Here is a 22,314-nt window from a genome sequence, read left to right as displayed (position 1 = left end):
CGTATTTATATCCAGTGAAGATAGAATAGAAGTTTGGAGATGGTGTATAGAACTTTATACACGAACTGAAAAATCTTCTAACTTTGACAATAAGATATCCAAGCATCTAACATCTTCATGCCAACTTGTACGACTTTTATTTTCTTAAGTTTCTGTCTACATTCTTGTTCTGAAACTATTGTTGCTCTTGGTTTGTTAAAGACAACATCCCATTCTTCATGACATAACATTCTGGGCAGAGTCAACATAAATGACTAAACGTTTCAAATTCTCGACTGCTTTGTTAAGTCTCTAAATGGACACATATTTCTGAATGCTTGGAAGTCATAAAAATCTGAAACATCTATTCTGTACATTTTTATAAAAATAAAAAAAATATTTTTTTTATTCTTGACTTTGTTGTTGCATTTGTTCCATTTGTTGCATTTGTTGTTCTTGAGCTATTTGTTGTTGAAGTTGTTCTTGTAGTACAATACTTTCACCAGTTGCATCTTCCAATTCGAAACTTTCTGCCGTCATTGACAAATACATAGGACATAAAAGTTTTACAGGAACAAAGTTTGCGTCAACTAAGGTTAAGTTTATGTTTGCTAAAGTGTTTGAGTTTACTAAAGCTGAAAACTCTGCATTCGAATGAACAATAGGCAAACCAGCAGAGAAAGTGTTGTTTATACGCATGAGTATCTTTTGGTCATAGTAGTTTCTGTCGACATTCGAATAGCACTTTGAACCTAAGTTTGAAACAATATATAAAATAGGTGTACTTAAAGTCAATGGAACAGACAAACCTTGTATGACACCTTTTCCTGTTATAGGAAACTGTTGGTAGTAAAAACCAGATATAAGTTTTGTATTATAGCTCATATCGTTTATAGTAAACTCAGTCGGACATCCAAACATAATGAAACCTGCTCTAGTTGCAGCACATGTTACATCCGTCCTTAAAGTATTAAATAAGTCAACAAAACCTGTTGGTGGTATATCTGAGTAAGTATCTTCAAAGGAGTATTTTTTACCATTCACAACAATAAAATCTTCTGGTGTCAAAAGAGCAAAACAAGCTTTAGTCGTCATTGTGTTTAAGGTTAGTTTACAATATCGTCCTTGAGGACTTTGTAAGTTTGTTGTTATAGAATTATATGACTCAGGGTTTTTAGTCGTAATAGTATAAACCATTGTGTCTTCTGCCATTTACTTAGCAAGTAAATTTTAATGAAATGTTGTGGTCGTCAAATATTTTTATGACGTCTGGGAAACTATATTTTAAGTTCAACGTTTCACCTCCTTTCATAACGTATATCTTGTCAATGACATTGTATGAAACACCACAGCAAGCAATGTCGGGTTCTATTTCTTTGATGTTTATATCGTCTGCCTCTGTCAAAAGTTTCAATAGTTCTTTCAAAACTTCATGAGGTGCAATGACATATGAGTTCACTTTTACAGGGTTGTGTTCGACCAAGTTTAACATTATACCTAAAGCTTGACAAATCTTCTCCTGAGTTTTAAGTTTGTCTTTAAGTTGCATGTAGTCGTTTCGAATATCTGCAACAGAACTTAAGTCTCTGCTAACTTCAGGATATGTTGGTTCTTTTACAGGAACTATTGTTATACCATCTTCGTCTTCGTATGGTTTCCCCACTTCAACATCTCTTTCTTTGACATTGACAACAACACTTTGACTGTTTGTTTGAGTTGGTGAATTTAACTTCACATCTGCCACCGCCATTAAACCTTTTGAAACACTTACGCTTCTATTTTTCGGAAATGACATTTTACTTAGAATAAAAAGATGGACGTATTCGAGTATCTCTTCGAATTGAAGCAGAACAAAGTTTACACACACAAACAATACAAATACATCGACAGAATAGTTCTTTATACAAACAATGGAAAATGTTATAGAATAGCAGTCTTTGCTGAACCAAAATATTTTCATAAAGCAAAGAAAGTTGGTATAACTGAAATGGTGAAAGTTCTTGAAGCAGACAAAAATATAACAACAAAACTTACAGATATTTCTAAAGGTAAGTTTATAATACAATTTTATGTCAAAACTGGCGTACTGTCAATATTTGACGGAGAGAAGTCAGTTCAAGAACAACTTACTGACCTGCTGCCAAAATCTGCTCGATGGAAGCTGTCGTTATACCAATCTGAGGAGCTCCAGCAGGTTTCATCGAACGAATCTTCAAAAGAGCATCTTCCGTGAAAAGTGCTATTGGTTTTGTAAACTTCTTTGCTTTCAATTCATCTGGACCGTCTCTGTCACCAGTATATTGTATTTGAACTGTACCAACAGTTGAAATACCACCCATAAAGTCTTCTGAGTCAGCAAATGGAATGCCAAGCCAAAAGTTTGAACGGTCTCCATTTGTATATTGAGTTTTTTGAGCTCCTGTATGAGTCCATACTTTCACATATGGCATAATAGAACTTTGCATTTCAGGGTTAATGGTTGTTGTGAAGTTGTTGTTAAAGTTCATAGCATCTAATGTCAAGTTGTATGACCTCATATCCTCAACTGTAGAATATTCTTCTCTTGGATAGTATTTGCCATCTATGTTTATATGGTATTTAATACCAGGGTTGTAGAAGCAAGAATAGTCATTTATAGTTCGTCTGAACAGTACAAACATAGTATCTGCATGTTTCATTGCAGTTGTTAAAGCAATATCTGTTCTTGCACCTGGGTCAGCACTTTGGTTTCCAACTTCACCTGCAAAGTCTTTGACAGATATTTGGTGTATAGGGAACATAAGTGGAACTGCAATATATTTGGCAGCTAAAGCATTTGAAATATCTGGGTCCAACATATAGACTGCAAGTCTGCTTTCTATTCTCTTGCATTCAAACTTTTCGCATGTGAACTTAACTGGGTCCCAAGCAGTTCCAGCAGCATTGAAATAATAGTTTACTTCAGTGTTGAAGTTTGAGAAACCAAAGTCTAAGTCAACTTTGTCTTTGCAAAATTCGGCGAATGACGTTTTATTTGTTCCCTCTACGTCTGTAATAGTGAATGGGTCTTGTGTTGGTGCAATGACTAAGTTATTTTTGCTTGGAGTAAGTTCGATAGAAATTTTTCCTGCCCAGTTTGGCAAGTATCTTAAAAACCTGAAGATGAGGAAAGATGACAAAGGAACTCTAAGTTTCAGTTTTACTTTGGTTACTGCTGCTGCAGTTTGTCCAGAAAGGTCAACATAAACTCCTGGAACGTTAGGGTCAAGTCTTCTTATTTTCTCAATAGTTGCATATTGGTCTGTTTGTTCTCTAGCTTGTGGTTGTACTGAGTTTCTCAAAGCGAACCATTCATAGTTTGCCCATGTTACTGTTTGAACTAAGTCAGAGTTAGAATATATCTTATATCCCATAAAAACTTCTGGAGCATATTGGTATCCGACATAGAAAATTCCATTGCAACCTTTCTTGTCAGACAACTTGGCAGAAGGTTTTATTTCAATGTCTTGTTCCACGTATAAGAAAGAGTTGTCAATAGAAATAATATGAAACCTGTCGCAAGCAATATCTACTGTTGTTGAAGAACCTTCTCCAAACTCACCTACATTTCCATAAGAAACAGCAGTTGTATATTCGTAAGTTCCAGGAACTATTTCTGACCTTCTAATGGCATTGTCGCATTCGTTATACCATTCGGAAACATTTCCATTCATAGCATCCAAAACTGTTGGCGTTATATTCTGAGCGGCGTACATTTCATATGAGTAAAAATATAGAATAGTTGGATTTATATGTCATAATAGAACCCACGTGGACCAAGCTTTACTTTCTTCCTGACTGAGTTTTTAACTCTTCTTTTTCCTTCATTGCCCTCTGCTTGAAGTTGTTGCATCTTTGCATTATGTTCATCTAGTATGTTGCAAATTTCCCATGTTCTTTTTGCCTTTTGGCTCTGGTCGCCCATCTCAGGTAACCTATATCCTAGAAAGAGTTTGTCATAGTCTGTATTTGAGTCTTCGCGTATTGTTTGCATGACTCTTTCCTGAGTTTCTGGTTCAAGCTCTTCAAACAGAGCTTGTCCATATGGAATAAGCTCGTTTCCAAATATATGTTTTTGTAGCCATTCTGGTTTTCTTTCCATGTTACCAACTATATCTTTTGTGAATGGGAAAGCTTTTTACCCAATCTTTCAGTCTTGCGTCGTTATTTCTGTAGTTGGTTTTATTTTGTCAAGGAACATGTTTTTCAATACTAACATTTCTTGGTACTGTCCATTTGAGTTTTCTTAAATATTCATCCCTTCTCGATTCATCGCCTGCAAAGTAAGTTTTTATGACATTTTGTAAACTTTCGTTTGCAAGGTCATGTACAATAGGTTCTCTTCCTTCTCCCTCCCTAACTTTCTTTCTAAACTCTTCACCAAATATACCATCTCTATGGTTCTGTGTAGTTCTTTGAGATAAATGTTCTAGAACGTCAGGTGTTATATTTCCATCAGCCATGTTCATTTCATACTGGTCCAAAATATCTGCATGTTTCATATCTTTCAATGGCATTAAAGCCGCGCTTAAAATACCAGCTATATCTCGTTCACCATTCACTTCCATTGCGTCTACAACTTCTTGGAATTGTGGTTGTAAGTTTATGAACCACCTATCTGGATTAGCTTTATGACCCCATCTCATTGTAGTTCCATCGTCTGCAGAAACAAAAGTAGGTTTGTTTCCATCTTGGTTAGGTTCTGAATGAACTTTAAACAATGTTTCATTTCTATATGTTTTCTTGAAATTTAACCTTTTATTTTCACCGAGTTCATCCGAAGATTGAACGTTAAATGCTCGTAAGTAAAAAGGGTTGTTGTATTTGTGTACATTTTCTTTCAGTACTTCCATTCTATGCTGAATATTTTCATCTGGTGTTGGAGTCTTTTGTATGTCGGCAAACATTTTTCGATATTCTTCTACTATGTCAGCCGAATCTTTCTTAGACTCTTGGAAAGATTCCATATTCTCCGCATACTCTTGTTGAGGGTCAAGATTTTTCGGCTGTTCCAAATCTTCATCTAGTTCTGTGAAGTTAGTTTCCAAAGGAGTGACTTGTTCGTTTCCTTCAGGCTCTTCTAGCTGTTGTTGCTGAACTATTTCTTCCATGTCTGGTTGTATCTGAACTTCTTCATGTGGAGTTTCTTGTACCTCATCTGCTGGCATTTCATATATTCCGAGACCGTTTTTAACAAGTTCCCTATTTAAGCCATCCGCATTCATAACCCTTTCTTCTTTCGTTCCGTCTCTATTTTTTACGCGTTTCATGAAGAGAGTTGAATTATCGTTTAGCTCTGACACCAAATATCTTGGAGTAAATTCAGTCATGTCATTTGGATGATATGCTATTAAATCATATCCCTTAGCGAGCTTGTATTTTCCAGGTTTGAAATTATATCCCATTTGGTGCTGAACCATAAAGCTAAATAGGTTCGGGTCAGTATTTCCTTCCTTGAACTTTCTAATAGCTTCTTTATATCTGTCACTAAAGTCAAGAGTATCTGGGTAACCATAATTTTCCTTAAGCATTTTTAAGAATTCTTGGTTTCCTTGTTCTCTACTTCTTTTATGTCCTTGCTCTGTTTGTGGTTGTTGCTGTGCAGTGTTTTGAACTGTTGGTTGTGGTGCAGTGTTTTGAACTGTTGGTTGTGGTGCAGTGTTTTGAACTGTTGGTTGTGGTGCAGTGTTTTGAACTGTTGGTTGCTGTGCAGTGTTTTGAACTGTTGGTTGTGGTGCAGTGTTTTGAACTGTTGGTTGTTGTGTTGGTTTTGGTGCATGCCTGTGTCTGTGTCCATGTGACGATGTAAATGTTTTAGGTAGTCCTGGTGCAGGTGCTTCTCTTGGAGGGTTTGGTGGTATATAAGTTCCACTAGCTAGTATATAAGTTCCACCAGCTGGTATATAAGTTCCACCAGCTGGCACATATGTTCCATCTGCAGCATAATGTCCTACCTGACTTTTCGTTTTTAAGAAAGCATTTACTAGGTCTGTTTTGGTCTGTTGTAACTCTTTTTCTTGACTTTCCACAACAGTTGCTCTAACGGCGTCATAGGCACTTTGAACTGCCTGTCTCGTTGCTGCATCTGTTATTTTCGTCATATTTTGTGCTACTTCTCTTAACTCTTTGTCGAAACCTTCAGACTTCAGTTTCTTTCCAGATGAGAAGTCGTTCACTAGTTTCACCTTACTATGAAGAGCTTCGAAGGCGTTCTTAAAGTCAGCATTCATTAAAGCTTCATTTGAACTGTCTTCATCCGCTTGTATTTTTGTCCTTATTGACCCTATAAGTTGGGCTGCTTTAGCGTTGGCTTGGGCGTCTAACCAGTCATTATTAGCTTTTATATATTCTGCGCTTTTCATTGCCTTTTGCATGGCTGCGTCGTTATTTTTACTTTCTTGTGCTAAGTTTTCATACTGTACGGTTTGGTTTTGCAACTGTAAAAGTTTTTCTGCCTTTACATTTGCTTCAACTTCTTTTTTATACTCATCGCTATCCATATATGTCTTCAGGGCTTTTTGTTTTATTTCTTCATCTTTCAGTACTTTATATTGAGTAGTATGGTTTTTCAAATTTATAACATCTTGTTCCATTTTTGCTACTTCTGCTGCTTTTTCTGACACTTTTTTCGCATATTCCTCTGTACTTAGTTCTTTCAGTTGTTCTTCTTTCTTCTTTTTCTCTACGTTTAACTCATTGAGTTTCTTTGTGTGTCTGTCATATTCTAGTTTCTTTTCGTTTTCACTTATTTGTTTCTGTATGTCTATGTTTGACTTTTTGACATCTGTTATTTGATTTTTGAGTGAACTCAAATTCATTTGACTTTGAGGGTTATAAGCTGTTCCGTCTGCAGCTCCACCATAGCCTGCCATTTTCGCTAAAAGTGCCGCTCTTAAACCTCCACTCTGTGCACCAATAACTCGGTTTAAAAGCATAGGGTTGCTTGACATTTGTTGCAACATAGTGGGGTCATTCATAATTTGTTGTTGCAACTGTTGTTGTGGTGTTAGTCTTACTATTGGATGTTTCAATGCTCTCTTCCTCTTACGTATATTCTTACGTAGCTTACGTGGCATTTTAAGTGAAGTTAAAAAGCGGTTTTTGACAGATGTTTATATGACACTTTCTCCAGTTTATAGGACCTCTCTCATATTCTATCTTGTCAAGACTTCTTCGTAAATGTTTTGTCAAGACTTCTTCGTAAATGTTTTGTCAAACTTCTTCGTAATGAGCGTAAAGGACCCAAAAATATAATTTATGTTAGAATGTTAGATCTAACATGTTTTCTAACATGTTTTCTAACATGGTCTAAAACTCTTGAATTTTCATGATTTCATCGTAAATGTTTTGTCAAAACTTTCTTGTCTATGTTTTGTCAAGACTTTCTTGTCTAATTTCTCATGAACTTTCATCGTAAATGTTTTGTCGAAACTTCTTCATCGTCAATGTTTTGTCAAAACTTTCTTGTCTATGTTTTGTCAAGACTTTCTTGTCTATGTTTTGTCAAAACTTTCTTGTCTAATTTCTCATGAACTTTCTTGTCTATGTTTTGTCAAAACTTTCTTGTCTAATTTCTCATGAACTTTCTTGTCTATGTTTTGTCGAAACATTTACGATGAAATCATGAAAATTCATGAAAATTCAAGAGTTTTAGACCATGTTAGAAAACATGTTAGAAAACATGTTAGATCTAACATTCTAACATAAATTATATTTTTGGGTCCTTTACGCTCATTACGAAGAAGTTTGACAAAACATTTACGAAGAAGTTTGACAAAACATTTACGAAGAAGTTTCGACAAAACATTTACGATGAAATCATGACAAAACATTTACGAAGAAGTTTCGACAAAACATTTACGAAGAAGTCTTGACAAAACATTTACGATGAAATCATGAGTTTTCTACGATGTTAGAAAACATGTTAGAAAACATGTTAGATCTAACATTCTAACATAAATTATATTTTTGGGTCCTTTACGCTCATTACGAAGAAGTTTGACAAAACATTTACGATGAAGAAGTCTTGACAAAACATTTACGAAGAAGTCTTGACAAAACATTTACGAAGAAGTCTTGACAAAACATTTACGAAGAAGTCTTGACAAAACATTTACGAAGAAGTCTTGACAAAACATTTACGATGAAATCATGACAAAAAAGTCAACGGCTGGTCGGCTGGGGTTCGGTCCTCCTCTTGGGTCTTGGGAAAAATTCTTAGGGCTAGAAGGCACGAAGTGCCTGGAAGCCCCACTCCCTTTTTTTTTTTTTTTTTTTTTTTTTTTTTTTTGTCCATCAATTATACGGTATGTCGTCGAAAAACTAAGTTCAATGTCAGAAAGCGCAGCAAATAAATTAACAAATTATCTATTGGATTACATTGATGAATACCAAGATTCAACAGAAGATTATATAACCGAACAACGGTCATTAGCATTAGAGGCTATATCATTTATTCCAAAAGCATCAGAAAAGCATTCTAAAATTTATACTCTAATGGAAGAATACTTAAAATCAGACCAACAAGCATACAATGAATCAGGGTTAATAGTTGCACAATCAGTTTCTTTGGGTATCGAAACCATTAAAAATCATCTTCTTAAATTTTTGGAAAACAAGAATTTCTCAATTCTATTTAATACAATTAGTGCACTTATTTCAAGTTCTTCAGTTTGGGATAATGACGAAGATTGTTGTTACTTCATTATTGATAAATTAGATGATTTGTTCAATTTCGGTAATGGTGAAATCCAAGATAAATCTTTAGATCTTCTTCTCTTTGCAGATCCTAAAAGTTGCAGGATTACAGAAGAAATTATTGACACTCTAATTGAAATGTTGGCAACAAAGTCACCAAGGGTATTTGAAATTACACAAATTCTTATTAATATTGTCTTCAATATCATGAAAGGTACATTAGAATGCGGAATTACTTTGGGCGAGTTTCAAGACAAAATTTGGGAAAATGAAACATATATTAATGATGCCTTAAAGGGTTCACAAATAGCTCAAGAGCAATACCAAAAGTTAGCCGCCGTTCTTCAATCAGGTGCTGAATATTAAACAAAAAAAAATAATTCTAAAAGAATTTTTACTAACAAATGTAAAATAAATGACATTTGTCAATTTTTAAATGATAAGTTTTTGATGATATATTGTGGTAAATCAGCTAAATCTCCTTCAAATTGTAACTCTTTTCTTACAGAACGATCTAGAATAGTTATCAATCTATTCTGAAAGAGTATTTCATTGGTTATCTCGTTCAATTGCTTCTTTTTGAGAATTTTTGATAAATTTTGAATGAATGAATTATAAATGTTGATTTTATCAACAATTTCTGCGGGAATATCATGATCATCACATTGTAAACCAAGCACCTCTTTAATGTTTAAAAGGATATCTTTCAAATACTTGTTTTCTTTCGAAATTTCTTTAATTTGTTTCAGCAAATAAAGATTTTTCTCAATTTGATAGTGATAAACTAGTCTGGCATCTTCAAGTGAACTGCTTTCAATTAATTTGGTAATGATTTCTTTCTCATTGGTTGTGTTACTTTTGTTTGATGTTTTAATTGAATTTTGAGAAATAAAATCATTAATATGATGATCGGCTAATTTTATAAGTTCTTTGATCTTGTTGTTGTGTTCTTCACTGTCAATGAATGAAACTTCGGTTGAATTTAAATCAAATTCCGGATTTTGATTCTCCAAGACTTGTAAAATAAACAAACTATGGCATTTCATAAGTTGTACAAGTTGGTTGTTTTGTTTAGATGAATCATTTTTCTTTAATCTTCGAATTTCATCAATAATTTTTTCATTTTCATCAATTTCGAGAATTTCTCGTATTTGGTTATATAGATCTGATTTATAATTCATTGTCAGCTTTAGTTCTTCGTGTTCTTTCGTTAGTTCTGTTAATTTTTCTGAGAAAAATGAAGATTTTTGGTTTAAAACTCTGTTTTGACTTTGTAATGACTTAATTCGTGCTTCTAGAATCCTACATATATCATTCAGACTATGGAAAAGTAGTAAAAGTTGTGTTTTCTTCTTTGATAAAATCTGTATTTCGATCGATTGCAATTCTAATTGGTTATTTAGTTTATCGATTGCCTCTGTATACTGTTCGGAGTTATCAATTAGTGATAAACTGAGTTGTGTTGAATTATCAAATGAATTTTCGGGTTTTTCTTGTAATAATTGTTCTGTTTCTTTGATTTTCGATTCACTATTCATTAGTTTAGTATTTAAATTGGCTAGTTGGCTCTTTAACCTTGAGATTTTCTGTTTTTTAGATTGTAATTTTAATTGAAGTTGTGTATTTTCTTCGGCTAATAATGCGTTTTCATCTCGTAGTTGATTCGATAATTCCCTTTTATGTGACAATTTCAGTCGTTCGGCTTTTATGTTACTTTTTAAGGTAAGTATTGTTTCTTGAAGATTAATTGTTTCTTTGATATGCTTTGTTCTTTCATTACTCTGTTCTTGCTTCAATTGTGCTAATTTTGCACTGATATTTAGCTTTTGATTTTGATTATTTATAAGATTTTCTTGTAAATCTTGATTAATTTCATTCATTTTAGTAATGTCTTTTGTAAGATCTTCGAGTTTTTGTTTGTTTTCTAAAATTTCTTGTTTAAGGTTTGAAATTTCGATTTCAGAGTTTGAACTCGCGAACGAATCAATTGATAATGAGCTATTTGATGCATTAATTTTCACATAATTTAGTGCTTCTTGAACAATTATGCAGATTGATCCTTCTACAAGTTTTAATTCTTTATCTGAAAGTGTCAGTACTTTATTAATAGATAATAACGTGTGAACATTCATTCCTAATTGCTTCCCAGTTGACAAATTGGCTGTCAATAGTGGTAAATTTAGATTTTTAACTGGAAAATTCTGAACTATAGATGATATTTGAGAGATTAGGCTACTTTTAGATGGTGTATGGACTTGTGGCTCACTGTCAGATAATGGTAGTATTGGCAATGAGACATCAATTCCTGACATTCAAATTTATTTTTTTCCAATTCAAAATTTCTCCAAGTCGATAAACAATACTCAAAAGTGATTTTCATATAATGCTCATTGAACAATTAGCAATTGTGTAAATTAGTCTATTTAAATTTCCGGTATGAAGAGTCATTACGCCCCTAGATGGTTTCTCAAGCTGATGAAACTTGATACCCTGATCATTAAAAGGTCCTAATTCATATATATTTTGAATGCAATCTCATGCGTTCTACTTTACACAGTTTTATTAGAATTCATATTCGAGTGAAAAATATATTACAATAAAGTCCCAGAGCAAAGGTTAAAATAATACCTCATGGAGTTGATTTATGTAATCATACTCTTCACTGGGATAAATAGATATATTTACTAAAAAAATAAACTGCACAACGTTTTGCAGCAAAGAAAGCATCAAAACAGATCATTGTTTCCTTAACAAATTATGGAAGAGGCTCTTTTATCGCCCAATATATAATTAGTATTCATGAGAATGAAAATCAAATTTAATATTCATTAAAATAGGTATAATAGCTCTGTAATGAGTAAAAATTTGCAGATACATACGTAGAAATGTAGTTTTTCGGCATTTCATGGTCGATTCTTATTAAAGATTGTGTAAGATTCATAATTAGTAAATTTGAGGGTTAAAATTGCATAAAATCTTCAAATTGGTTTTATAAATTATGAGCAAATAAAAGGATGTAATAGATAAAACAATGTTCAAGATGTCAAATGCTATTTATGCATCCTTACTGAGCAAAATTATTAAATTGATTAGATTTGAGTTAACCATGTGAGTTTCGACCTTCAATGTCGGTTGATTTTCGATGAGGTTACAATTAAAGTAAGAATCCTTTTGTTGACTTATGGAAAAATGATTACAAACCATTACATTAGTATAACTCGTATATCAAAAACATCGATGACAAAAAAAGGTAAATAAAATTTGACATTGATAATCGTAAATAAATTATAAAAAAAATTATAAATGTTTATCTTTGCTTGCTTATATCTAACAAAAGAATATAGTTTGTCTTTTCCAAATGAATTCAACTTCAGAATGCCAACTACAGACGGCTGGATGGGTCCTAAAACAAGATGGCAAGGCAACAATGGCTATTTAGTCAAAATTACAACAGCAGAAGAATTAACAAACCACATTGCTAATAAACACTATTATTCAGAAACACTTCTTCTCCCAACTTCTCTTGTTACCGATGAAATTTTAACAAATCTTGAAAATAATTTCAAACCTATTAAATATCTTCGTGCCATCATTATGTATCCTACTGGAGATGCCAACGTTTCTTCAGCTCCCAGATATCCAAATCAAAAGTATTCATACCATAAAGAAGATTACGACTGGAATCCATATGGATCTGGCTCAGACAGAAAGCAGCATTCATTTGATATCTATCAAATCACATCAGAAGAATACCTTGCTGCATTTTTAGCATTGATGAATGCTTTTCCAGAAGAATCCGGAGTTTATATCAACAACAGACAGTATTCACGTGGCAACTTCAAGAAATCGTACACTACTAAAAAGAGCGGAAACCCATTGGCAGACCCTGTTTCAGGCGTTAACATCTATGGTTCGTTCGATGCGAATTTCACCGGTCCTGCTGTTTGGGCCATTGCTTCAATCGACTCATTCGGTCTTACTCCATACAACCATGTCGGCGCTGATCGTTCTATGTCAGGATTCATTGGTTTACTCGCTGCTTTGAGAGCATTACAAAATTTGACTTGGTCAGAAGCCACTAAACCACTTCGTTATATATTCTTTGATACAGAAGAATTTGCATACTCTGGTTCCGAGCGCTTCCTTTACGATATTGCCAACTTCAAATGCCAAACACCAGATTCAGACAATTCAGATGCTTGTTCTATACCATACCGTGCATATATGGGCTTCAAGAATATTACTCTTGACGATTTCGATACTGTTATTGAGCTCCAAAGCATTGGTTTATACAATGATTCATCTAAACTTTTCGCACACTCAGAAAAAGAAGTTAATGCAGAATTTCTTTCGAACGTCACTTCAGTAAACTACAGTGGCGTCTCAATTTCCCAAGCCGATTCAGATTTACCCGGAGTTCCACCATCATCCATGAATTCCTTCCTCAAATACAAAAACCGCACCTTCAACCATGTTGTTCTTACCGGATTTAACAGGCAATACGTCAATAAAAACATCGGAATGCCAGATGACAGTTATAACAACATCGATATCGACTACATGACCAAAGCAGCAACGAATACCGCCAGGCTTCTTGCTAAGCTTTGCTTCCCCGACCTTCCTGAGGCGAATCTTTCATCAATTGTCGCAGATAAAGATATGATCAACCAAACACTGTACGGATTCGCTGTTAACCCCAATGCATCATCAATATTCCTCCATTTCTGGCCTCTCTCCGAAAAGAGACCACAGTTATCCACTGTTCCTGGCTCAATTTACACTGGAGTTTCTATTGGTTACTCTTACAGAACAAAACATCAGTTTATCAAGATGTTTATGGACGAAACAAAGGCTGCCAAGTACGTGGATGTTGACTGCAGTGATTCTGAGAAGGTAAACTGCTCTAAAATCGATCCAGAGCTCAAATGCGGTTGGAACAACAGATGCGTTAAATCTAATGTCGAATTTTCACCGGCTTTGTACCCAGGATTGGAGTTTGACTATGATGATTACAAGTACAATGTTTCTACATGGGATAATCCTTATTTCGCAGAAACAAGATGGAATAACCAAATGCTTTACTACGTAACACTCGGACAGGCTTACATCGGAAGATACGCAATCTTCGTAGGTGTTCTGTTATGGCTGATACTCGCAATCGGTGGTGCAAAGTTGTGGAGTTGGAATTTGACAAAATTAAGCAAATAATTGAATATAATTTCCTATTTTATTTCTTTTTAATGTGAATTTCGTATTTACTTATCCTAAAGATTATCATTGTTTTAACTTATTACTTTATTTTCATCAAATTCTAAAAAAATATAATAATTTTAATGGATATTTCAAAACATATCTCTAGTATTGATCAAAACTATTCATACATTGCTCAATGTGATCATTGTAAACAGTATACTAAGATTACTCTGTTCTTATTCCTTCTTATATTTACAAATAAAAACAATTAATAGATATGTCAACCATCGTATTGGTATTATCTGACGTTTAGATACAAATGATCACAAAATACATACACATTATAGTACTTTTTTGGTTATTTTTCAAACGAAAAATTTATTGTGATGCATAATGCGATTGAAATACAATGAATATAGCATTTCTAGAGCATGCCAAGGTAATATGTGAAATAAACTTTGCCAAAAATTTTTAAGTGTCCGGCCACACAAAATTGTGAGTAAAATCTTCGATAAAAAAAACATCACAAATAAATGAGTGAACGTGATTTCAACAAGCACACACCTGAGGGACTTCTTCGCTGGTCAGTAGCTAATAGTAATCCAGAAGAGATCAAGAATGTTGACAAAGCTAAGCTTATGACTCATGAAGAATTCAAAGAACTTTGGGAAACAGCATTCCCCGATGAAATCAAGGTATTAAAGGAGAATGTCAAAGTACTCGAGAACAAGCCAGAAAAACTCGAAGACTTGCATCTTGCTCTCGATAAAGTTTTGTACATTGTTGAAGGTCTCGACCAGGCTGACTGGTTTGCCGACCTTAATGGATTTGAAATTGTTCTCCCATACCTTCGTGATCCTAACACTGAGACACGTATGGCTGCAGCTTGGATTATTTCAAATGCCCTTCAAAATAATCCAAAAGTACAAGATAAGTTCCTAAAGAAGATCGGTATGCAGAAGATTCTTGATACATTAGATGGCGAAGATGACGAAAAGCCAGCAAAGAGAAAAGTTGGTATGATTTCTTCCGCAATTCGTAGTTTTGTCCCACTTAGAGAACAATTTTACTCTCTCAATGGTTTCAAGAAGATCATCGAAATTACTGAGAAATTCCCTGTTCTTTTCTCAAGATTGTGCTGGACAGTTGGTTCAATTCTTGATGAAGAGAATCTAATGGACAAAACAGAACTTGCTAAGATTAATATGAAAGAATACTTACTTTCCCATAAGAAGGAAATTGATGATGATGAACTCCTTCAAACTACTGTTTCAAGATTGTAAATAAACTATTTATTATTTATTAATAAATTTTATCTACTTTTTATTGCCAACTTCTCAAAAGAAAAAAAATTGATAATATCTTTACGAATTCCAAATCAAATCAATTTAAATCTTTACTACTCGGCTGTGAGTCGATCCGATTTCTCTTATATTCAAGTTTATTGAATATTTATTCATAAATTTTGCTTTTAATAAATAAGCAAGCATGTATTTTAAATCACATCACTCATATTTCTTAGTGCACAAGAAAAGAGCTTGAAATTCGAAGAAATTAAAATCAAGAATTTTTTTATTTGTTTCTAAACCAAATATTTCCTTAGAATAATAGACCATTATATTCCATATTATTTAAAAATGCTAGAGAAAATGACGAAAAATCATCAGGTATGCAGAAAGTAATTCGACCAATTTTGAGAATTGTGTCAAAACCGTGAATGTCGTCTGGTGCAGATCGCTACCTCACTGTATTCTCAGCGGAAGGCCGCCTTTGGCAGGTGGAATATTCCTTCAAGGCAGTGAAGCAGGCAGAAGTTACCGCTGTTGCTGTTAAGAGCAAGAATGCAGTCTGTGTCGCTGTCCAAAAGAAAGTTTCTGATAAACTTATTGATCCAAGTACAGTAACACATATGTATCGCATTACAGATAACGTTGGTGCATGCCTTGTTGGCTTGCCTTCCGATGTTAACTTTATCGTCATGCTTCTTCGTAGCTTTGCTAATAATTTCGAATATAAACAGGGATTCTCAATTCCAGTTTCAATTCTTGCACAAATGCTTTCAGAGCGTCACCAACTCGAATCACAACTCGTTTACGTTAGACCAAGTGCTGTTTCAGCCATTCTCTTTGGCTTAGATGGCCCATCAGATTCATTTGCTCTTTATAAAATTGAGCCTTCTGGCTATTCTAATGGTTTCCGTGCTGTCGCATGCGGTGTCAAAGAAATTGAAGCTATGAGCGCTCTCGAAAAGAAGATGGAAGACTTCGAGACACCAGAGGCTACCGCCGAATTTACTCTCTCAACTCTCCAGACTGTTTGTGGTGTTGATTTCGAAGCTCAAGACGTGGAAGTTTCTCTTTTGACAAGAGACAATAGTAAATTCTCCAAGCTTCCTAATGATAAGGTTAACGAAATCCTCCATGCTGTTGCTGAAAAAGATTAAAAAATTTTGCAATAATCATATTTATTATAACTCTTTTACTTTTTAAATACAAGCTAAACGTTAAAGTCATATTGAACTCGTCTCCATTTTTTAATCTTTTTGGAAATTTTGATTCCAATTTTTTTGATTTCAAGTTTATTCAAGAATTTTCGATATCAAACACTTCAATTGGACCTATTATGTTGAAAATTTAATATGTTGATATATACAATGATTGATTTTTCATCACGTATTTCATAAACTCTAAAAATAACAACTTACAATGGCATTAATCTTTCTATAAATTAATGTTATTATTGATTATTCCACAAAACAATTAATATTAAATTCAATTTGAAAAATTAGCTAATAAATAACAATATTTAGAAACAAAAATTAATTTTGATGATAATATGACCATTTCCTTAATGCAGAGTTAACATCAAATTCTTGATTCTTACAAAACATTTTTGTGAGATAAGAAACAATAGTATGACCTGTATTTTGAGAGTTGAAGTCATCATCTGAATAATCATTGAAGATTTGATCAGCCAAGTGCAGTAATCTCGACTTAAAATCTGCAATTGAGAACTTTGAAGAGATTTCTTCAATATGATAGTCTTCAATCAGCTTAGATATGTGCAATGAACTGAAAACATTTTCCATTGTTGGTTGAGATGAAACATTTTCCTGGATAAAATTAATGAATTCAAGCAAGAATTGGAATATAAAGTAGCCAGGGAACCTTCTATAATTAACGAACTCTGGGTCATTGTAATCGATTATTTCATGAGCAGATTCGATAATCTCATGATGAGAATCACTTTCGTCATGAGAAATAACAGAATCGACATCATTTAGCTTTTCTTCAGGTGTTATGTCTTCTGGTTCTCCTGGAATCATTTCCATTTCTGATTCATTTTGTTCTTTGGTTGGTTCTGCTGATTCTGGAAGTGGAATCAAAGGCTCATTAAGAAGTTCGTGTATCTCTGGCCTCAATTTTGGATCTCTTTGCAAGCATTGCTGAATGATATGTTGAATTAAAGGTAATTCTGGTGGATCTTCATCATATCCTATTGAATCGTAGACGACTTCGTATGGCATTCCACCTGTGATTGCCAAAATTTTCAACTCTGGCTTTGATTGAGGAAATGGCATTTTGTGATAAACTAAACGATACAAAATACACCCTAAAGCCCATACATCTGTTGTTCTTCCAACTTTACGGTTCTGAGGATCCAAAGTTTCAGGTGCCATATAGTTTAGAGTTCCAACTGCGTTTGTTCTTGTTACGCGAGTTGTATCTTCGTGTATATTAACTTTTTCTGCAATCCCAAAATCGATAAGCTTAAGGCGTCCATTTACAAACAAGAAATTCTCTGGTTTTAGATCTGTATGGCAATATGACTTATCATGAACAACTTTAACAGAAGAAAGTATTTCAAACCATATCTTTTGGATTAATTGTATGTCAAACTTATCATTTGGACATGATTCCATGAACTTCTTAAGGTCTTCATCACCAAGCTCTTGAACAAGATAAATCTTTTGCTTCGATTCATTGATTTCACTATCAATGAGCTGTATGATCTTATCTTCGCCCTTAAATTGTTCTAAAATCTCAATTTCTTTTCTATAGGTTTCGACAATTGTCTTATCTTCGGCATTTGAGTAGTCTACGACTTTTAATGCAAATTCTTCGCCGTGCGCATTGGCAACCTTATAAACTTTAGATGTACCGCCTGCACCTATTGGCTCTTTATCGATATGATAATAAACATTTCCGTTTACTTTAACTACAGCTCTGTGATGGGTTACTTGTAGGAAATTAAGCTTTGGCTTTTTAACTTTTTCATTGATTTCATTTCCTTCGTTGCTACTTGCAGATGATGATGAAGATGTAGTTTTATCTATTTTCGAAGAAAGCTTCATTTTACTGTTTAGATCTCTTGGGACATTCATTTGACTTGCAGGCAAAGATGCGAGTGGCTTACGCGTTTTAGGAAGCATAGTCAAATAAATTAAAACGCACGTTTAGAATTTCATTTTTGATATTGTTCCAAAACTCATTATATGTTATATATAGATAGCTGATAAAGTATAAGCATATTTTTGCATTGTTGTCGATTTATCCTTTCTAATTCAATTATCAAATCCAGAAAATTCGGATATAAATACTCAACTATATAATAATTTGTACTGCATATAGTAGGTATCATATTTAGATCATGGATTCTAGAAAATAAAAGACTTTTATCATTCATTGTTCAATTGTGGTTGTATAAATATATATATTTGTCATCAAATTATTGGATCCTTATTCAGATTGTTTCAGAACTCAGAGAAATATTGACAATATCATTCAACTAATCAAAAGAAAATAAAGAGAAATATCAAATTAATGAATGGTATTGTGTTTCTTTATAATTAGTTAACTGTTACGTAGATATATGCAGATCAATAGAGTTCGAAATCATTTCGTATATATTTCGTATAATATAGTCAAAGTTAAATATTAATTATAAAAGATAGATGGAGTTTTCGCGTTAATAACGAAAATATTAATGAATTTTTCTTTATTGTAAATGAACTGAAATCATATTTGAGTGAGGATGTGGTTTCATTTTCGTAACCGCATAACCGCAATATATTCATCTCATAGTATCCATTTTTATAAAAATTGAGTCAATTTTGCATCCCACGAAAAGAAATTGTCTCTAACAAAATTCATATTGGGAGTCAATTTGAATATTTTATTCTAATAAATGATAAGGAGATATAAGATATCAATGTTTTTTGATTACGAATGTAAGTGTGAGTCATTTCCCAAAATGGAAGTAATAATTAGAAAAGAAATCGTATCGTATGCATATTTTTAATTAATGAACTAAAAAAACTTTTTAGTATAGTCATGTCAGATTTTGTTGATCAAAATTCAATCCTCTCAATTTTATTATGGATTTTACACATCGTCATTAGACAATACTTTTATTTTAAATAATTGGAAAACAATAACAGCTTTTAGCCATTTTTTTATTCTCTCAATTTTCAAATCGTTACTCACTTTTTTTCTGATTTATTTTTATTTTATATTAATAATGCTTATTCTAATTTTATTGAAATTTATTCTTTGATAATAAAATTTTGAATAAAGAGTAAAATCTTTTCAGCAGTAGTACAAAAGGGAGGGAACTCTTTTTTATTGCAACAATTATTTTTTGAAAAAAAATTCAAAAAGTGGTTATCGATGTCCTTCATCACCATCCACATCGACAGTCCACTAAATAACACTCTGCAAATACCAGTTCATGATGGATGTACAGTGGCTTCACTTAAAGCCATCATTTGCGAGCAAACAAAATTACCAATAAATAATTTATCGATTTTTCATCAGAATAAGGAACTTTCAGATCCGACCATCCTTAATGAAATCAATAAGGATCGAGAATCATCTATCGTTTGTAAAATAGGTGAATCGAGTTTAAATTACCCAATATTAAAATCAAATATCGGATATAGATATAACAATTTATCACACGAAAATGAAAATTACATATCTGCCACATATCAAGATAATACAATGAATATGAAATTCCCCAACGAAAAATCAACATTTCAATTTGCAACCTCGCAAAGTATTGATGAACGTAGGAAGAATATAGGTCATAGTGTTAGAGTTATATAGCCGCAAAAGAGATCTAAAAATAAAGCTCCTAGAATGGTGGAATGCTCTTCAGATTCTTCAGAAGGTGATACTCCCGTTATTGTCCAAGCACCCATTAAAACCATGGCATCAATATCAGCATCTTTGCCACCAATATCTGGTTCTGCGAAATATAACTCCATAAGCGATTTTCCAGATATTCCGTACTCCGTAATTTCAACTAAATGCCTAGGAGAACTTTACTCTGATCGAATTTGCTTTAAGTTGCCACCACACGTTGCCAAAATCTACTGTCCATTTAATTATCATACCGGCGAAGAGAATCAGATCATCCTTTCTATAGTTCCAGCCATTGTTTCTATACCTCTGGAAATCAATGGTCAGGGGATAATTTATACAGGACAAGAAATCGACATTACTGACAGAATGAGAAATGGAGACAACCATTTTGTCTTCAATACAATGAACCTTATTGTTACGGTCGTTGCTTCAGTACAATGGCGAATGTCCCAGAATTATTCTTTCCTAGTTAACAAAATTATCGAAGAACATCCACCAATGATCCTTCCAATTGGATCTCAATTTACTACTACGAAATGTCCTCTTAGTAATGAAGAAATCCGATACCCAGGGCGTGGATGTCTCTGTACTCACTCGCAGTGCTTTGATTTGATGAACTTTCTTAAGCACGCGAATGAGACAGGTAATTGGGGCTGCCCTGTCTGTGGTCTCACTCTCTATGACCACTTTAAGACACGATCCGGAGTTTTTGAAGAATTGCTCTCTTCACTTGATTCCTGATGAGTATTATTAATTGTTACTACCATTGTGTATGTAATATGTGCGTTTTCCAACTTTTATTATTGAATTGCGAATAAAATTTGTTATCTATTTTTCTTATTATCTTAATTTGTTATTTTCAATAGAAAAATTATCTCTTGTGGGTTAATTTTTAAAAAATCTATATGAAATCAAGTAATAATAAAATATTTGGAAAAAATTTGTAGAGTATCAAATATTTATTTAATAACAACAAAACAAGTAAGTATTATAAATAAATCGCAGCATTCTATTGAGGCCTATCCGTTCTATTTCTTTGAAAAGGCATACATGTGCAATCTTTGACTATATATGCGGCATCTGATCTAATAAAGTTCTGTGGTAATCCACTCATAACTGATTCGAACAGCAGGTCGCCAGAATTTGATATTAGCGAAATGTACCTTTCAGGAGCGTCTCTTAATTGTTTCTCGTTATTAACAGGCTGTGATTTGAGAAAATTATCATCAATGGTAAATTTCAATGGAACAACTTCAGGAAGTTCCATTGAACAATCTGCTAATATGTCACTTTTTATTACTTCACTGGCTTCTCTGGAATAAATCTAAACAATTTGGCTAAGAGAAGACTCACACATGTAAGAAGCGTGATATTTTAACTTTAAATTGTGGATTTTGACACCTTATTTACTATTTTTGTTTATCTGTGATCATAAATAAATTTTAACATGTTGAATGGGTACATGTGATGTTGGATTGTATGTTTTGCATGTATTTGAATTTGAAAAATAGTAAAGTTAGCCAAGAATAGAAGGATTAAAAAGAAATATGAATTCTCAAGAGATAAATTATATAAGATTCCACTCATTGTATGTTAAGAAATGAATTCATGGAGGAATTCTACCAGAAAGAAAAAATTGTTTTTTCAACTTGGAATGCGGCTTTAAACAAGAGAAGTTAGATATCAATAATCGACATTGTGAGTATATTAATTAATCATTGTTTATTTAATTAAATATCTCAGTTATTTGGGAAATGATTTGCCAAAGATTTTATTTAGAGAAATCAATCGTAAGATATATTGAATGAAATAAAATTTGTATTTAAAAATGGTAGCGAAATTAAATGGATTGAAAAAGAGAATTCGGAAATAATTGTTTAAATTGTTTCAAAAAAAATGAAAAATTCAATATTTCCTGATGTAAAATAAATAAATGAGTTTGGAAGGAAAAAAAATTGTGAGTCACTTTTTAAAATGCATCAATCATTAATAATGTATCTGTGATTTATTCGAGAGTTGGTATAATTTCGGGTTTTATATATTAAAATGAAAATTAACAGATGGCAATAGAATTTCAACCTCAATTTTATCGTCCAAAATATAAATTATTTATTTGTTAGATATAATCGCTATTTTATTATATTTTAGCATCTAATTCGATCGACCATTCAATTTTTATTCCATTTGACACTTGATTTTTTTAACTTTTATTATGGTGTGTGCAAATATATTGTGAGTTAATTCTTGATTTTTCATCATGTGCATCTGTCAATTTTTTAAC

General features: G+C 33.0%; 11 protein-coding genes and 1 pseudogene across 12 annotated transcripts, besides 1 other annotated feature; 5 read left to right on the top strand and 7 right to left on the bottom strand.

Moving 5' to 3' along the window:
- Positions 1-3,659: part of a mobile genetic element that runs on past the window's edge.
- TVAGG3_0496140 (uncharacterized protein) lies at positions 385-864 on the bottom strand (the record flags this gene model as incomplete). The annotated part of the gene is made up of 1 exon (XM_051236392.1): positions 385-864. One exon carries the CDS (start codon positions 862-864, stop codon positions 385-387), a length of 480 nt encoding a protein of 159 aa, XP_051094216.1.
- TVAGG3_0496130 (protein of unknown function, DUF4106 family) lies at positions 1,314-1,774 on the bottom strand (the record flags this gene model as incomplete). Its single annotated transcript, XM_051236391.1, has 1 exon — positions 1,314-1,774. A coding segment is annotated over one exon (461 nt), but the record flags the coding sequence as incomplete, so codon positions are not given.
- An 86-nt stretch (positions 3,660-3,745) lies between the features above and the next one.
- On the bottom strand, positions 3,746-4,565 carry TVAGG3_0496110 (annotated as a pseudogene). The gene has a single exon. A coding segment is annotated over exon 1 (820 nt).
- A 1,715-nt stretch (positions 4,566-6,280) lies between these two features.
- Positions 6,281-7,073, bottom strand: TVAGG3_0496100 (protein of unknown function, DUF4106 family; the record flags this gene model as incomplete). The annotated part of the gene is made up of 1 exon (XM_051236390.1): positions 6,281-7,073. A coding segment is annotated over one exon (793 nt), but the record flags the coding sequence as incomplete, so codon positions are not given.
- A 1,255-nt stretch (positions 7,074-8,328) lies between these two features.
- On the top strand, positions 8,329-9,086 carry TVAGG3_0496090 (armadillo (ARM) repeat-containing protein family; the record flags this gene model as incomplete). Its single annotated transcript, XM_001312894.2, has 1 exon — positions 8,329-9,060. The coding sequence occupies one exon, from the start codon at positions 8,329-8,331 to the stop codon at positions 9,058-9,060; it is 732 nt and encodes a 243-aa protein (XP_001312895.1).
- A 33-nt stretch (positions 9,087-9,119) lies between these two features.
- TVAGG3_0496080 (uncharacterized protein) lies at positions 9,120-11,006 on the bottom strand (the record flags this gene model as incomplete). Its single annotated transcript, XM_001312893.1, has 1 exon — positions 9,120-11,006. The coding sequence occupies one exon, from the start codon at positions 11,004-11,006 to the stop codon at positions 9,120-9,122; it is 1,887 nt and encodes a 628-aa protein (XP_001312894.1).
- A 985-nt stretch (positions 11,007-11,991) lies between these two features.
- TVAGG3_0496070 (Notch signaling pathway) lies at positions 11,992-13,985 on the top strand (the record flags this gene model as incomplete). The annotated part of the gene is made up of 1 exon (XM_001312892.1): positions 11,998-13,902. The coding sequence occupies one exon, from the start codon at positions 11,998-12,000 to the stop codon at positions 13,900-13,902; it is 1,905 nt and encodes a 634-aa protein (XP_001312893.1).
- Positions 13,986-14,418: 433 nt separating this feature from the next.
- Positions 14,419-15,438, top strand: TVAGG3_0496060 (adenyl-nucleotide exchange factor protein; the record flags this gene model as incomplete). The annotated part of the gene is made up of 1 exon (XM_001312891.1): positions 14,421-15,170. The coding sequence occupies one exon, from the start codon at positions 14,421-14,423 to the stop codon at positions 15,168-15,170; it is 750 nt and encodes a 249-aa protein (XP_001312892.1).
- A 100-nt stretch (positions 15,439-15,538) lies between these two features.
- Positions 15,539-16,406, top strand: TVAGG3_0496050 (threonine-type endopeptidase protein; the record flags this gene model as incomplete). The annotated part of the gene is made up of 1 exon (XM_001312890.2): positions 15,605-16,330. One exon carries the CDS (start codon positions 15,605-15,607, stop codon positions 16,328-16,330), a length of 726 nt encoding a protein of 241 aa, XP_001312891.1.
- A 280-nt stretch (positions 16,407-16,686) lies between these two features.
- TVAGG3_0496040 (protein localization to meiotic spindle midzone) lies at positions 16,687-18,521 on the bottom strand (the record flags this gene model as incomplete). Its single annotated transcript, XM_001312889.1, has 1 exon — positions 16,706-18,319. One exon carries the CDS (start codon positions 18,317-18,319, stop codon positions 16,706-16,708), a length of 1,614 nt encoding a protein of 537 aa, XP_001312890.1.
- Positions 18,522-19,488: 967 nt separating this feature from the next.
- On the top strand, positions 19,489-20,873 carry TVAGG3_0496030 (SUMO transferase protein; the record flags this gene model as incomplete). Its single annotated transcript, XM_001312888.1, has 1 exon — positions 20,028-20,774. One exon carries the CDS (start codon positions 20,028-20,030, stop codon positions 20,772-20,774), a length of 747 nt encoding a protein of 248 aa, XP_001312889.1.
- Positions 20,874-20,973: 100 nt separating this feature from the next.
- Positions 20,974-21,306, bottom strand: TVAGG3_0496020 (uncharacterized protein; the record flags this gene model as incomplete). Its single annotated transcript, XM_001312887.2, has 1 exon — positions 21,043-21,300. The coding sequence occupies one exon, from the start codon at positions 21,298-21,300 to the stop codon at positions 21,043-21,045; it is 258 nt and encodes an 85-aa protein (XP_001312888.1).
- Positions 21,307-22,314: the final 1,008 nt, after the last annotated feature.

The sequence above is a fragment of the Trichomonas vaginalis genome, chromosome II, assembly GCF_026262505.1.
Source record: "Trichomonas vaginalis G3 chromosome II, whole genome shotgun sequence".
Lineage (NCBI taxonomy): Eukaryota > Parabasalia > Trichomonadida > Trichomonadidae > Trichomonas > Trichomonas vaginalis.
This window is presented reverse-complemented; position numbering and strand designations above follow the sequence as displayed.